Source organism: Dama dama, chromosome 27 (assembly GCF_033118175.1).
Source record: "Dama dama isolate Ldn47 chromosome 27, ASM3311817v1, whole genome shotgun sequence".
NCBI classification, from domain to species: Eukaryota; Metazoa; Chordata; class Mammalia; order Artiodactyla; family Cervidae; genus Dama; species Dama dama.
In genome coordinates this window covers 26,390,862-26,406,796 of record NC_083707.1, presented here as the reverse complement: position 1 = coordinate 26,406,796, position 15,935 = coordinate 26,390,862, and the positions used below count along the sequence as shown (strand labels likewise).

Sequence of the window (15,935 nt, the reverse complement as noted above, 5' to 3'; positions counted from 1 at the left end):
TTTGCCCATAATTATTTTCAATGCATGACTCTTTTCTTTTGGTGTTGGATTCAGTTATCTTTAATTTCTTCCCCAAATGGCATTTACCATTATATAGAAAGTGTTCTTCAATTGACTGAGCTGCTGTGAGGATTAATCTAAACCACAGACAGAACTGAATATCCATTGTAACAGACGTTCCAAAGGATTGAAGTTGGTGGTAGCTTCTAATATGGTGGCTGTTATTTACCCATTGCATTCACCATCAGATCAAGTCCATACTGAGATGAGGCCAACATCTGTTTTCTTTTTAACTGAAGTATAGTTGGTGTACAATATTATATAAGTTACAAGTATAGGTATACAATATAGTGATTCACAACTTGTAAAGATGATACACATTTATAGTTATTATAAAATATTAGCTATATTCCCTATGTTATACAATATATCCTTGTAGCTTATTCTATACATAAGTTTGTATCTCTTAATCCCCTACATCTATGTTGCCCCTCTCCGCTTCCTTCTCCCCACTAGTAACCAGTAAGTTGTTCTCTATGAATCTCTTTTTTTTGAGGCCAGTATCTTTTGATGTATGCTGTAAAATTGTTGGTTATTAATATAGTGGTATGGTCTGGGAGCATATCTGAATAAAGAGAGATAATAAAGGATGAGCTGACATTAGGAAATTGGCAATGGTTGTCTGAGGAGGCCTTACAAGTAGGCTTACAAGTAGCTCTTCTCTTGTAAGGAAGCCTTACAAGAGAAAAGAAGTGAAAAGCAAGGGAGAAAAGGAAAGATATACCCATATGAATGCAGAGTTCCAAAGAATAGCAACAAGAGATAAGAAAGCCTTCCTCAGTGATCAGAGCAAAGAAATAGAGGAAAACAATAGATTGGAAAGACTAGCGATCTCTTCAAGAAAATTAGAGATACCAAGGGAATGTTTCATGCAAAGATGGGCACAGTAAAGGACAGAAATGGTATGGACCTACCAGAAGCAGAAAATACTAAGAAGAGGTGGCAAGAATACATAGAAGAACTATACAAAGAAGATCTTCATGACCCAGATAACCACGATGGTGTGATCACTCACCTAGATCCAGACATCCTGGAATGCGAAGTCAAGTGGGCCTTCAGAAGCATCACTACGAACAAAGCTAGTGGAGGTGATTGTATTCAGCTGAACTATTTCAAATCCCAAAAGATGATGCTGTGGAAGTGCTGCAATCAGTATGCCAGCAAATTTGGAAAACTCAGCAGTGGCCACAGCACTGGAAAAGGTCAGTTTTCATTCCAATCCCAAAGAAAGGCAGTGTCAAAGAATGTTCAAACTACCACACAATGGTACTCATTTCTCATGCTAGCAAAGTAATGCTCAAAATTCTCCAAGCCAGGCTTCAACAGTACATTTACCAAGAACTTCCAGATGTTCAGGCTGGATTTAGAAAAGGCAGAGGAGCCAGAGGTCAAACTGCCAACATCTGTTGGATGATAGAAAAAGCAAGAGAATTCCAGGAAAACATCTATTTCTGCTTCATTGGCTATGCCTTTGACTGTGTGGATCACAACAAACTGTGGAAAATTCTTCAAGAGATGGGAATACCAGACCACCTGACCTGCCTCCAGAGAAATCTGTATGCAGGTCAAGGAGCAACAGTTAGAACTGGACATGGAGCAACAGACTGGTTCCAAATTGGGAAAGAAGTACATCAAGGCTGTATATTGTCACCCTGCTTATTTAACTTATATGTAGAGTATATCATGTGAAATGCTGAGCTGGATGAAGCACAAGCTGGAATCAAGATTGCTGGAAGAAATATCAATAACCTCAGATACGCAGATGATACCACCCTTATGGCAGAAAGCAAAGAGGAACTAAAGAGCCTCTTGGTGAAAATGAAAGAAGAGAGTGAAAAGTTGGCTTAAAACTCAACATTCAGAAAATGAAGATCATGGCATCTGGTCCTATCACTTCATGGCAAATAGATGGGGAAACAATGGAACAGTGACAGACTTTATTTTCTTGGGCTCCAAAATCACTGCAGATGTTGACTGCAGCCATGAAATTAAGAGATATTTGCTCCTTGGAAGACAAGCTATGACAAATCTAGACAGCATTTTTTTTTTTTTTAGACAGCATGTTAAAAAACAGAGAGATTAATTTGCCAACAAAGGTCCATCTAGTCAAGGCTATGGATGGATGTAAGAGTTGATCCATAAAGAAGGCTGAACACCAAAGGATTGATGCTTTTGAACTGTGGTGTTCGAGAAGACTCTTGAGAGTCCCTTGGACTGCAAGGAGATCAAGCCAGTCAATCCTAAAGAAAATCAGTTCCGAATATTCATTGGCAGGACTGATGCTGAAGGTGGAGCTCCAGTACTTGGATTACCTGATGCGAAGAGCTGACTCATTAGAAAAGACCCTGATGCTGGGAAAGACTGAAGGCAGGAGGAGAAGGGGATGACAGAAAATGAGGTATCACCGACCCAATGGACATGAGTTTGAGCAAGCTCCAGGTGATGGTGAAGGACAGGGATGCCTGGAGTGCTGCAATCCATGGGGTCGCAGAGTCAGACACAATTGAGCGACTAAACAACAGCAACCTTAGGGAGAGTGTAGGTGAACATTTAGGTACTTAGGTCATGATCAGCCTCTCACTTTACCATCTCTTTCCCTTTCCTGTTCTTACCCTCTCCTTCCTTATGTCAAATTCCCCAATTCAAGAAACAGAAGAAATTTTTTAAGTCGTATAGACTGTCACCCATTGTTTTGTAGTGTCTTTCTGGTGAAAGTCTCTTCAGTCACACAACTAATTGTCTATACACCTGAAGTCTGACGCTTCCACTAGTTCTCTTTTAACATCAGACTGAAAACAAAAACCACTTTGCTTGAAATTCCAGGTTTTCTGTAGATTTCCTGTCCACTGAGCTCAAAGTTCCTTAATCATGGGACCAAGGCTTAGTCATCTCTGTTCCTCTGACTCTTGATACTCGGCCAACAGAAATCACATGAGCTGCTCAGAGGAGTGTATATCGATTAGTACTGGTTCCACCTTACCGTTCCAAAGTCTCCTCCCCCGGCTGCCCTCAACAGGCCCTGTCTCCAGCTTCACTGAGCGTTTTCCCATTGCCTAAGCAGGCCTGGTCCTTTTAGGGTTTCCTACCTTTTTCCACTTTGCTTTCCCTGCCTGTGGTGCTTCTCGTCTGCTATGGCTGACTCGTTCTTCAAGACTCACACCAGCTGCATGCAACTGGGCTGAATCCTTTCCTGACTTCTCAGAAAGAAAGTAATGATTCCCTTATCAGTCTTGAACAGTTGTCTGTTCAGATCTTGATTACAGCACTTGCCATTCTGTGTTGCAAGTATCTGCTTAGGTGATAAGAATAGTAGCCATTTGTGGGACTTCCCTAGGGGTCCAGTGGTTAAGACTCAGCTTACTGCAAGGGGCGCACTCTGGATCCTGGTAGAGAACTAAGATCCTGCATGCCGGGCAGTGAGGCAAAGAGGGAAAAAAACAGCTGATATAGAGAACAAATCCATGGTTGCCAGGGTTCAGGAGAGAAGAAGTTAAGGGATAGTACAAGGGAGTTTTTTGTAGTGAGAGAACAGTTCTGTGTCTTGATTGTATTGGTAGTTATATGACTATATGTGTGATAAAATTTCATAGGATATATATACCCCAGAAAATAAGTTCATGCAAAAACTGGTGAAATCTAAGTCAAATGTTGTCTAGTTAATTGCCAATTTTGTGGTTTTGATAATATGCCATAGTTATGTAAGAAGTAACGTTCTGGGGAAGCTGGGTGATGGTGACATGGTACCTCTCTGCATTATTTTGCAGTTTCTTTTGAGCTTATAAATATTTCAAAATGAGAAGGTTTTTTAGATGGTCATTCATGGCTATTAAATTAGGAAAATATGTGTAAATACTAATATCTGATGCTGGTGTATTATAATCTATAGTGCTGGTGGTAATATAAAACCATAAGCATGCATTATATATAGTGTATATTATGAACCATGAATGTTCATGAGTTTGACCTTCTAATCTCCATTTATAGTCATTTATCCTAAGAAAATAATCCCCTCAAAAATGTAATTTGATATATAATTATAGATAATATAATTTGTAATAACAATAGCAATGTAGATAATGTAATTTGTAATAGCAAAATATCCACATACCTAAGAAAACTTTAGTATTGCAAGAGGTAGGTGACAAATTAAATTATGGCACACCTCCTGACTGTAATATTATTTAAATAATAAAGTGGTAAGTATGAAACAAATAGTTATACTCTTTATATACAAGAAATGTGTATGAAGAAATGTGCAATTTTATTTGTTGACATTGCTTTAATATTTATATAATTCTAAAACATAATATCAAGGTATGGCCAATAGATCCATAAAATTAAAATTAACTTTGTTGAATGGTTATTTAATTTTTTAATCTCTGACACTAATGATTATTTAAAATTCTTGAACTCTTGATCTTGTTTATTTCCAGTTCTGTCCGCTTTGCCGTTTAGTACCTAATGAGAATCGAAGCAGCTTCAATGGCAGCTTAATAAGACATCTGCAAGTCAGTCACACTTTGTTTTATGATGATTTCTTAGTAAGTGTATTTTCTTCCTTCTATATTATGTTTTTATGCTGTATTAAACTTACCTTTCTTAACATAAGAAGTCTTACTATAAGATTATAGGGGGAAAATGCATATATAGCTGCAGTGTTAAGTATTAGTATTAAGGAGGAAACATAGAAACACAGTGTTTTATAAATTGTGTTTTATAAATATATATATTTTATATAACTCCTTTAAGAGTAGTTACCTAAAAAAAAAAGAGTAGTTACCTGCTTTAGACAAAATCATTTTCTTTGTGTTGTAAATAATTAGCCATTGTATAAAGACCCAGATTTCACTTTCCAGTTATTTTAATTTCTACTTTAATGCCTCCCACTAAATAGTTATAATTTTTATGAAGTTAAAAACATATTAACTGAGAGAAGATCATATCAGTAACGAAATGGCTCAGAGAATTTGCACTCATTTTGTAATACACTGAATGGCCAATAACAGATACAACATTATCAATGTAGTGAGACACATGGGCTCTATTTTTAATTTAAATTTTATAAAATATAAAACTCATGTTTATTTAACATTTTTCAACTTAAATTATTATGAACAAATTTTAGACATATATAGAAGTAGACAGAATTATATAATGAACCTCTGTATACTGACCAGCTACCCATCAATAATGGCCAACTCATAGCCATTCTCATTATAGTCAGAATGTTTTTTAAGATGAAAGAAAAATCTGTTATAGTATGAATAGTTCTGATACTTATGACTCAATTTCCCATTATCAGAAATGGTAAAGCAAGCTAAAGGTTAGCATAGCTTTTGTTCTGCTTTGGTCCATGTGAGAGTGATGCATTGTCCCATGAGTCCCTTTCAGCAAAGGGGATTGCTTATCATGGGGACTTTCATAGCCATGTTCTGAAATGGTACATTTTATTATTACGTCTATCAAAATACATGAAATGTTAAGAGTTAAATTTGAATTTGCATATAGTTTTCACATGATTTTGACTATTTTCTTTTTATGCAATTTCAAATGGAATTTAATAATTGTTGAAGATTATCATTTGAAAAATTTCCCCATGCATTCTGATGTGTCCAGGTTGATTATCCAGATTCAACACAAGGAAGCTGGGTTTCAGTAACAGTCCTGTCACAACTTGTGACCTTGGGCAAAGTATTTAACTTTGGAGCCTCTGTTTGTTCATTCGTTAAAGTAAGGACTAAGCAAAGTTCATACTGTTTCCAAATGCTTTTGTGGGGATTAAATGAGATGATGCATGTCAAGCGATTTACTCAGTTTGGGCATGGATGTTAGGCAAACTGGAGATGGGGAGAGAGTAAATGGAAATATTAGGACCACTTGAAGAATTGAACAGACCACACCACAGAGGCTTCATAATCTCTCCTCGGTCTCTCAAATAATGTTTTTGTCTGGCCACTAAGGCACACAAGCCCTCAAGAGAGCCACGTGTCCTCATTTTTCATAACACGTAGGGGTTCCTCTTTATCATAGCTCCATGAGATGTTCTAAAAGCCAGATTGATTCCATACCTGTTCTGACTCTTCATTATTCAGTCCATTCTTTTCAAGATCATTCACAGTATAACCTGGGGCTGGCCAGGAAGAGGTCACTTTGGTGAAAATACTCTCCATCCCCTCAAAATCACATTCTTGGATGTGGAAGTGAGGTCAAAACAGTGTTCTTTGTTTTGATTTTTTTTGTTTCCTCAACTACCAAGTACTATGCTAGGCACTTTATGCAAGTTGTCTCATTTCATTCCTTGTAGCAACTTCTGTGAAGTGCATACCATATGATTATCCTTACTTAGCTATGAAGTATCTGATGCTCAGAGGTTAATAAATTGCCTCAGAACAACCTGGCATTGAAAAAGACCCTGATGCTGGGAAAGATGGAAGGCAGGAGGAGAAAGGGCGACAGAGGATGAAATGGTTGGATGGCATCACCAACTCAATGGACATGAGTTTGAGCTTACTCCAGGAGATAGTGAAGGACAGGGAAGCTGGGTGTGCTGTCGTCCATGGGGTTGCAAAGAGTCAGACATGACTTACTTACTGAGCAGCAACCTGGCATTAAGTCCAAATATTGTGCTCTGCTCTGTTTCGTGACTTTCTTGTGGATTTTATTTATTTGCTTTTATGTTTTAGAGTGAACTTCCAATAAAGATTTTATTTTCTTAGTTTATTGGTGAAGAGGAGACGGGTTGCAGAAGATGGGGCTCTTAGTTTTTATTTACAGAATGTGCTGACCTAAAGTTTTGAATTCAGTTTTGACCATAAGGGGGCAAGGAGAAAGAGCATTTTGTTCCCAACATTCTTTTTTCAGAACTAGATATTCAGTAGTACTGCTGGGAATGGTGAATCCTATGGGAGTGTCTTAACTTCACTCCATATTACATGTTTATGTGGAGCATATCTGACCCGAATTTGTAATACTGACTAAAAACTATTATAGTTAGATCAGATAAAAAACTTTAAATTCCAGATCAAGACTATTTTATTAATAATGATAGTTAACTGATATACAGTGAAAATGAAATAGAAAATGCACAAGCCCCAAAGCAAAAGTCCTAGGTTCTATGAGTTTTGTGTGTGTGTGTGTGTGTGTGTGTGTGTGTGTAAACTTGGGGATTGAATTCAGGGCTTTACTTCGCAAAATGAGGCATTGTCTTAACATTCATCCTCCAGTTGCTGAAAACTGTCATGTCTGACTGTATGTTTCTAATTCTTTTTCTTTATTGTAGGATTTCAATATAATTGAGGAAGCTCTTATCCAAAGGGTCTTAGACCGGTCACTTCTGGAATATGTGAATCACTCGAACACCGCATAACTGTATTAAAAGAAAAGAGAAGGAGGCCGTACAATTGCACCATTTTTTTTTTTTTAAGATGCTGCTTGAAAAATCGTAGGGAAGCTGTCAAAGTCTGATGGGCAGAAAAGTGTACAACACATTCTAATGTTTGTCCATGTTTATTGTTGTATTGCATTTTAAAACTGCTTTCACTTTGATGACTTAGGTCTGTTTTATGTTCTTGAGTTTCTTAGACACTTAAGAGCAAAAAAGTCTCCATCCGCCATTAATACATGAAAGAGAATATAAGGCTGAGTATGTGGATGAAGAATCTTTATTTGCAAATTGGATGACGTTGTGTGTAATGCTACATAATGATAACTACTCTTATGATTGGACAAGATAACTAATCTTTGTTCTGTGGAGAGTGAAACAGTGTGTGGACATTCAAGGAAATGTGAGATCTGTTCCAGTGCTCATGTTCTAACAACTAATAGAATAACACCAATAACCTTGTATGGGAGTAGGAAAGGAAAATTTTGGAAGTCAACAACGATCATTTAACCAAATCTATAACATAATACTGTAACAATACTGTAATTTCATGTTAGGAATGTATACTTAGTGCTTTGACTTTTTATAACTATACACACATAAGAATTTAATATTATATTTTTCAAATATTTGTAGCTTATTATTTAGAAATATTTCTATAATATAGGCAACTTCTTAAGAACCATCAGCCGAGATTTACAGTAGAAGTATTCCCATCCATAAATTTTAGTGGAAAATCCTAAGGGCTTTGATTTTTTTTTTTTTTTAATTTTATCTTTTAGAAAAATTATAAAATAAACAAATACTGAAAACCAAACAGAAGATGTATAGCTTATTACATTATTGTAAGGAAACAGTCTTTTAGAACTCTGCCAGTCACCTTGGATGTCCTCTGTGTGTCCTATAAAAGTTAACAACTCTCTTCCCCAGCCCCACAGAAGTAACCACTACATTGATTTTAACAGTATCCACTTCCTTGTATTTCTTAGTTTATCCCCCAAGTCTGTATCTCTATACTAGCTTTTAATCTTACTCACTTAAAATTGCTTTGTTAGCTATATCTCTTAATGTCTCTTTTTAATCTGTGGGTTCCCCCTTCTTGCTTTCCCTTAAAATTATTCTGTTGAAGAACCTGGTCTTATATATACACAACTATCTGTATTTTGTTAATAGTACACTCATGACTCAATTCAGCATGTTCTTCTGTCATCTGGATATGATACATGGATCCAGAGGTTTGAGCAGACTCAGTTTCAACCTTTTGACCAGACTGTATAGATCATGGTGTCTTCTTTCAACAGAGGGCAGAGAATGTCTGGTTCGCTCTTTTTGTGATGTCAGCTGAAATGGATATGCCTAGATCCACTGATTTGTTGTGGTTTAGAGTTTCTGTCATTTCTTTTTCACTTATTAGTTGGAACATTTTTATATATAAAGAGATGTTGCTCCCCCTATCTACTGTTTGGTTAACCAGTGGTCAATTTCATAGAGGAAAAGAAAAATAAATACTTGAATCTTCCCCTTGATTTATCAATTTTCAGGCTAATAAACTTGTTTTCTATCATCCTCTGTACATCACTTTTTTAAGTGTAGTAAACTCATGGATTCAAACATACTTGATGGACTTCAATCCATTTTGCCCTATTAAAGCTCAAATTGTCCTGTTTTTGGTCATTGAGAGTCTTATCAAGTTGACTCTGAGTCCTTTTGACACTATTCTAGCAGTCTTTAATGGTTTCCTTGTAGTCTCCTGTGACAAGATATTTCAGGCTCAACGTGATTGTTTTCTGCACCAGATCTGGAATCAGCCATTTCTCTTAAGAAGCCTGGTTCCTTTCAGTGAGAAATAGTGCTTCAAAACTATATTTGGGACTGTCAGATTTGTTGTGGCTAGATTGGTTATTGTTTCTAGGAGAGAGCTAAGAAATACCTTTTTTTTCCTCTAAGATAGAACACTTAATGAGTTATTTTGATATTTCCAAATCAAATTAAGTATTGCAAGGCTTTTGCCTAATCCTTTCTATTAGAGTTGTGTCTTTTATTTTTCTGTACGAGAGTCCAGATTTTCAAGGACATAGGAATATCCCACAATTATTGGTTTTCTTCAACTGCCTTACAAATGCAACAGTCTCAGAATAATAGTATTAATAAACCACCACCATTATGATAGCTGGAACAATTAAAAATGTTTTTCGTTTGTTCTCCCCAATCTCCTATTTTTTAAAGTTGTACTAAAAAATAAATAAATAAAGTTGTACAATATCAACATTTTCAGGCAATTCCCTGGTGGTCCAGTGCTTAGGATTCTGTGCTTCCACTGCCAGGGACCCTTGTTCAATTCCTGTTTGGGAAACTAAAAATCCCATAAGCCCATGGCACAGCCAAAAAAAAAAAAAAAAATTCAGAATATACGGGTGTAATTTACAATACTCTCTCCCTTCTATCCTCCATCTAGTCTTTAGTTCTTCAAGTAACTAAATGTTTAGTGCTTGCCACCACTCCTTTGATGGTTCCATTTTTCATATTTGGCTCTTTAACAACAAGTCTGGATATGGAATATTTCCATCTTGAAAGCAAGCAAAGAAGTTATAAAGACTACTGATTTCAACTCCTGAGGATAAAACATTATTTGATTATAGTTAGTTTCTTAATTGTAATTGTTTATAAACTTCTTTGTTCCTTATGCATAAATGTAGTCATAGTCACGTTCCCCTAAATTTTCTGTAGTAAATTTTCCATTACTTCTTCAAAACCTTGTTTACTGTTCTGCCATCCCCAACAAGGTGATGAGAAAAGCATAAACCTGGATGAAATCTAGAGGCCTTATTTCCTCCCTTTTACTCTTTTTCTTTTAACTTATTTGGCTGCACTGGGTCTTAGCTGAAGCACACAGACTCTCTAGTTGCAGCATTTGAACTCTTAGTTGCAGAATGTGGGATCTAGTTCCCTGACCAAGGATCAAACCTGGGCCGTCTGCACTGAGAGCACAGAGTCTTAGCCACCGCCAGCGAAGTCACTTCCTCCTGTTTTAGATATTGGCTTCAAGTTTGCTTTTCACAGCTGCTAACAACTGACGGCAGATTTGAAGTTTCATGACCTCTCTCCTGCAGTTTGGATGGGTCATCCAATAAAGCAGAACCTATTGGGCAACAAAGACAAAAGGAGAGGAACTTCCCAGAGATAATCATTAAATTGAAAAATCTCGTCCCCAAAAAATAAAAGAATATATTTCTGAGTATTAGTACTTACTAACCAGAAAATAAATTTTGGTTAATTCTGAGCAATACAAAGGTATCCTTAAATCTGTAAAACATGAAAAAACTTCCAAACTTAGAAACTGTATTGTGAGTAAAGCTTTAAGTCACCTGCCACTGTTAAACCTCAGTAGATCAATTCTGCATCCTGTCTCTCGGTTCCTCTTATGATAAGTTTACCCCCTTGTTCAGCTGCTGGATCACGTCTGACTCTGCCACCCCATGGAGTGCAGCTCTCCGGGCTTCCCTTTCCTTCACTGTCTTCCGAGGTTTGCCCCCTACAGGACAAATGAGGTGCTGGCCGCCGGAATTATTTTGTCTTTTGCATTGTTTTGAGTTTTAAAATAGTGAAATGCAACTCTTATTCATTGTTTCACTGTGCCTTTAACCTTTTATAAAAAAAGAATTTATAATTCATTGTTTTAAAAAATGAAAACCAGTATTTGAAGCTTTTGATTAATAACAAAAATCTTGTTCTTTTTTTTTTTTAATAGCACCTCAAGATGCCAATGTTTCAAGGCCTTTTGAGGGAAAAACTGATTCATATAGGATTCTTAAAAGGCTAAAGTCTTCAAATTTTACAAAAAGCTATGGAGATTTTCCTTTAACGTGCTTTTTCTCCCAAGTTTCTAAAATGTATGTTGAGAAATTGGATTGCAAGTGTATGATGAAGATACTTCTAAGTCAGATCTCTTAAAAGGTCTTAGCTCAAATGATATTGCTTTATTACTTTTACTGGGTGCTAAATGTGTTGTGTTTTCAAGTGAGCTTAGCAACAGTTATTAAACGTGTTTAACATATAATTAGTACCTTCGATTAGCACTGAAGTGACTTTTAAAGGTCACTAAGAGATTCATCCTTTTATTCAACTGCAAAAAATCTGTATAATGATCAGAATTTAAAATGTACAATTCTTTTTCTTCTGTAAATATGTATTATTGTGAGAAATAAAGAATGGCAGGACCATTGCTTTCATTAAAATATCTACAGTGTATGTTTTCTTTTTTTGGCTATTCTAGGTTTTCATTGCTTCAAGGACTTTTCTCTAGTTAAGGGGAGCCAAGCTACTCTATGGGCTTCTCTGATAGCTCAGTTGGTAAAGAATCTCCCTGCAGTGCAAGAGACCTGGGTTGGCAAGATTCTCTGGAGAAGGAAATGGCAACCCACCCCAGTATTCTTACCTGGAAAATCTCATGGACAGAAGAGCCTGGCAGGCTACAGTCCATGGGTCTGGTTGCAGTGCACAGGCTTCTTCTCATTGTTGTGGCCTCTTTTAAAGCACAAGCTCTAGGGCCCAAGCTTAATAGATGCACACGAGTTTTGTTGCTCCACTGGTTGTGGGATCTTCCCTGATCAGGGATTGAACCTATGTCTCCTGTATGGGCAAGCAGATTCTTTACCACTGAGCAACGAGGAAAGCCCTCTACTGTGTCTGTTCTTAAATATGGATCTTGTAATGTTTTACATTTAATACTCTTTTCATGCTTTTAAATCTGATATTTTTAAATTGTCATCATTCAGCAGTATCTATCACAGAAATACACCTTCATTTAGGCTGGTAGTTCCTGGTCAGAGGCAATTGTGCCTCTCAGAACATTTGACAACGTCTAAAGGCATTTGGTGTTGTCATAACGGGGATGTGCTATTGCCCAGGATGTGGGTCAAGGCCATGGATGCTACTCAACATTCCACGATACATGGGACAATCCCTCACAACAAGAATTTCCCTGCCCCGAATGTCAGTAGTAATGAGGTTGAGGAACCCTGGTTTAAGTCAAGATAATGCTAAGCACCATGGGAATTATTATTGGTTCTGCTTCCAAGGGGCCCCACTGAAATTTAAAAAGCCAGATGAAGATGAATGTTGTGTATCCTTCTCCCTGCTAAATACATATTAAGCTTTGGGTGGCCGTGGCTCCAGTTCAGAATATGATAAAACATAGGAAAGTTTTTTGGATTCTTCACAAGAGGCACAGGCCAAAACACAGGTCTGGTTGACTGTTTTCTGAGTGACGTCCTAAAAGATATCGGGAACCCAGGTTTGGGAAGACTTAACCTGTATCACTTAGGTTATAGTTATTGAAGTTAATAAGGTAAAATAAAAGAGAGCTGTTACACAAAAATATTGGCTTTCTCTGTACACTGAAGCTGAATACAAAATATGGAGACAGTTTAGAGGAAATAGAATGGCTTCAATCCTCAGCCAGCTTGAGGGGAATAGAGCAGGCTAGTGCCTCAAGAACTGTGCCCTCCCCTACTCCCCCATCTCCAATCCCCTGCTAGGGGAACCTAGAGACTTTATATAACCTGGGTCTCACAGTCTGAGGGCTCAGAGTAATAAAGGTCTTGCATTCTTCTTGCTTTGTTTCAAAACAGTCATAGCTAGCGTCAGGTAGCCTGGTAATTGGGCTGGGCAGTCCAGTAGCCCAGTCATTGGGTCCATTTGTCCTGGTTTATTGTACCATGTCCTTTTTTCTGAAATGCAGAAAGAAAGAAAGAAAACTACAAAGGGTGGTCTGTGGTAAAGGTAAGCACCAGGTACAGGATGTAATTAGCATAGAGTTAATAATAGGCACAGAATGTAGCTTATGCTGAGTGAGGGAGTGATAGGTGCAGGATGTAATTTACATAGTAGGTTAATTTGGAGAAAAGCAAATTTAGTTACAGACCACAGATTAGGAACAGTTAAAGTAAAAACTAGGAGTGACCAAGTCTGCTCACTGTTCTCTTTATCTTTTTTGTTCTCGGGAAAGAAAAGAAAGTAAAACTCATTCCTCTTTTTTCCTTTTCACTGTGACAGAGGGACACACCTATGCCTGAGATCCTAAACCTAAGAAAATACTTAAGTTTTTACCTTATGTTTAGAACATCTGATACCTTAATCCTGCAGGCTTCAGAGAAGGCCATGCATGGGTCTTGATTAGGGCTAATTATTGTCAGAAAGCAGCCATTTAAAAGGTAAAATGGGGACTTCCCGGCGGTTCAGTGGTTGACTTTTGTTTCCACTGCAGAGGACAGAGATTTGATCCCTGGTTAAGGAACTAAGATCCTGCATGGTGCAGTCAAAAAGAAAGGCACAATGAAGTTGAAATAGAGATTGGTCAAGATAGATTAAGTCATGCTTCCATGTTTTGATTACAAAAAACCCCCAATCTCAATGTTCACCCAAAGTCTACGGACCTTGGCAAGAACTGAATCTTGGCAGTTCCCCAGCCTCAGAATTCCAGCGTGCTTTGATCTCACGGTACTTGTATGTTACCATGTGCCTCTCCAGCCACCCCTCACCACAAGGGATGGGAGAGTGTATTACACAGTCATTTCCACTCATCTCATTTGCTCCAGCAAGTCATGGCCACCCCCTTGGACAGCAAGGAGATCAAACCAGTCAATCCTAAAGGAAATCAACCCTGAAAATTCATTGGAAAGACTGAAGCTGAAGCTCCAATACTTTGGTCACCTGATGAGTCAACTCATTGGAAAAGACCCTGATGCTGGACAAGATTGGAGGCAAAAGGAGAAGGGGGCAGCAGAAGATGAGATGGTTAGACAGCATCACCAACTCAGTAGACATGAATCTGAGCAAACTCTGGCAGACAGTGAAGGACATAAGAGGCTGGTGCACTGCAGTCCACGGGGTTGCAGAGTCAGACAGGACTTAGCAACTGAAAAACAACAACAATTTCAAGACATCGGAAAAGGGCGATTTCAAGTAGAAAAGAACTGGATTTTAGGATATAATATTAATGCCAACCATGGAGGTACTAGCCAAGAAAAGCTGATAGAGAAGCTGAGGTCACAGGGCAAAGATTTTAAAAATATCTGTGAAAAAGAGGGATGGAAAGTCAAAATGAAACTGGCCTTTTAGAAACATGTGATATTCATTTTTGCCATGGCAGTTTTTTTCATTAACTTTCCTCAAAATTTGGAATCAGTTTACCAAATGAAAAGCCTGTCCATTTCTCAAACATCTGACAATAATTTTTTTTTAAATCATTTTTCTTGGTCATTGAAAAACACCAAGTATATTCTCAGTCTTTTACCACTGTATTTTCCCAGTATACTTCTCGTATACATTCATCAGAACCACCTGGGTTACTTGGTATAATAGCACTTTTCCCCACATGTACAGAATTAGAAAGTCTGAAATTCTGATGGATTCATCAGCAAGTCATCAAAATGTATTCAAATCTATCAATTTCTCACCATCTATATGATTATTACAATTTTAGTCTAAACTATCATATCTTTCCTGGATCCCTGTAGTAAATATCTAGTTAGTCTCTCTCCACTTACATTGTGGACCATTATCCAAAGGACAGAGATCTTCAAAAACATAAATCTAATCACGCCCCTCTCTCTACCCACAGCTTAAAATGCCCCAAGGGCTTCTCACTGTTACTTGAATAAAATCTAAATGGCTTTCCATTCCCTTCCAAAGTCCCTCATGATCTGGCCCCTGCCTATTTCTCCAATTTCATCTATACTCACTTCCTTAATCCCTACATTTCAGCTACACTGGTCTTCAAGTTAGTTAAGCAAACCAGAATTAGTGGTTCCTGCACCTCAGCACTTCCTATTCCTTCTGTTTGAAAAGCCCTTTCCAGGATTTGACATGGCAGCCTTCTAGTCATTAAACTCCCAGCTCAACTGTCATCTTCTCATAAAGGATTTTCCTCGTAATTCTAGCCAAAGTCATTTCCCTCTTTTGTCTATATCCTATTATAGTGTTGTAGCCACGTGTTGCGGGAAACAAATTCACAATGCAGATAGTGAAGTGCAGTTTATTACACCAGCGGGCCCAAGGCATAGTCTCCTCTTAGCCAAGGACCCCGACCAGTTTTTGTGAAAACCTTATATATCCTAAGTGTATAAGTTTCCCTGAAACTAGTCTGAACAAAGGAAAAAGAAAGATACAATTAAAGTTAACTCGTGATTCATATGCCTTAAGCCTAGGTAGTTAACAGTGGACAATTATCAATAGGCCTGTGGTCATACCCCAATAAGAATAATAGAATGTATGATTCTATTCGGTTACACAGATAATCAGGGGATTCTTTTAGGCAATGGAGAGCCCTGGGGCTCTTCCTTCCAGGGGCCTAGTTTTCCAGTTGGCATGTTGTTTTCATAGATACTGGGCATATAGCTCAAAGTCCACAGTCTGGCCTAAGACGGAGTCCTGCTTTCAAGATAGAGCCTGTTCTGTTTCCTCCTTCAATAGTTTCTTCTTAACTGCTATTAGA

The 15,935-nt window shown here is 37.7% G+C and overlaps 1 protein-coding gene across 1 annotated transcript in view; it reads left to right on the top strand.

Moving 5' to 3' along the window:
• RNF125 (ring finger protein 125) overlaps positions 1–11,678 on the top strand; it is a 44,673-nt gene extending 32,995 nt beyond the window's left edge. Inside the window, exons 5-6 of the mRNA XM_061131393.1 lie at positions 4,494–4,601; positions 7,340–11,678. Coding sequence (XP_060987376.1) covers positions 4,494–4,601; positions 7,340–7,426 — 195 coding nt within the window. The 3' untranslated portion in view covers positions 7,427–11,678. The remainder of the gene's footprint in view (positions 1–4,493; positions 4,602–7,339) is intronic.
• The last annotated feature ends 4,257 nt before the right edge of the window (positions 11,679–15,935 follow it).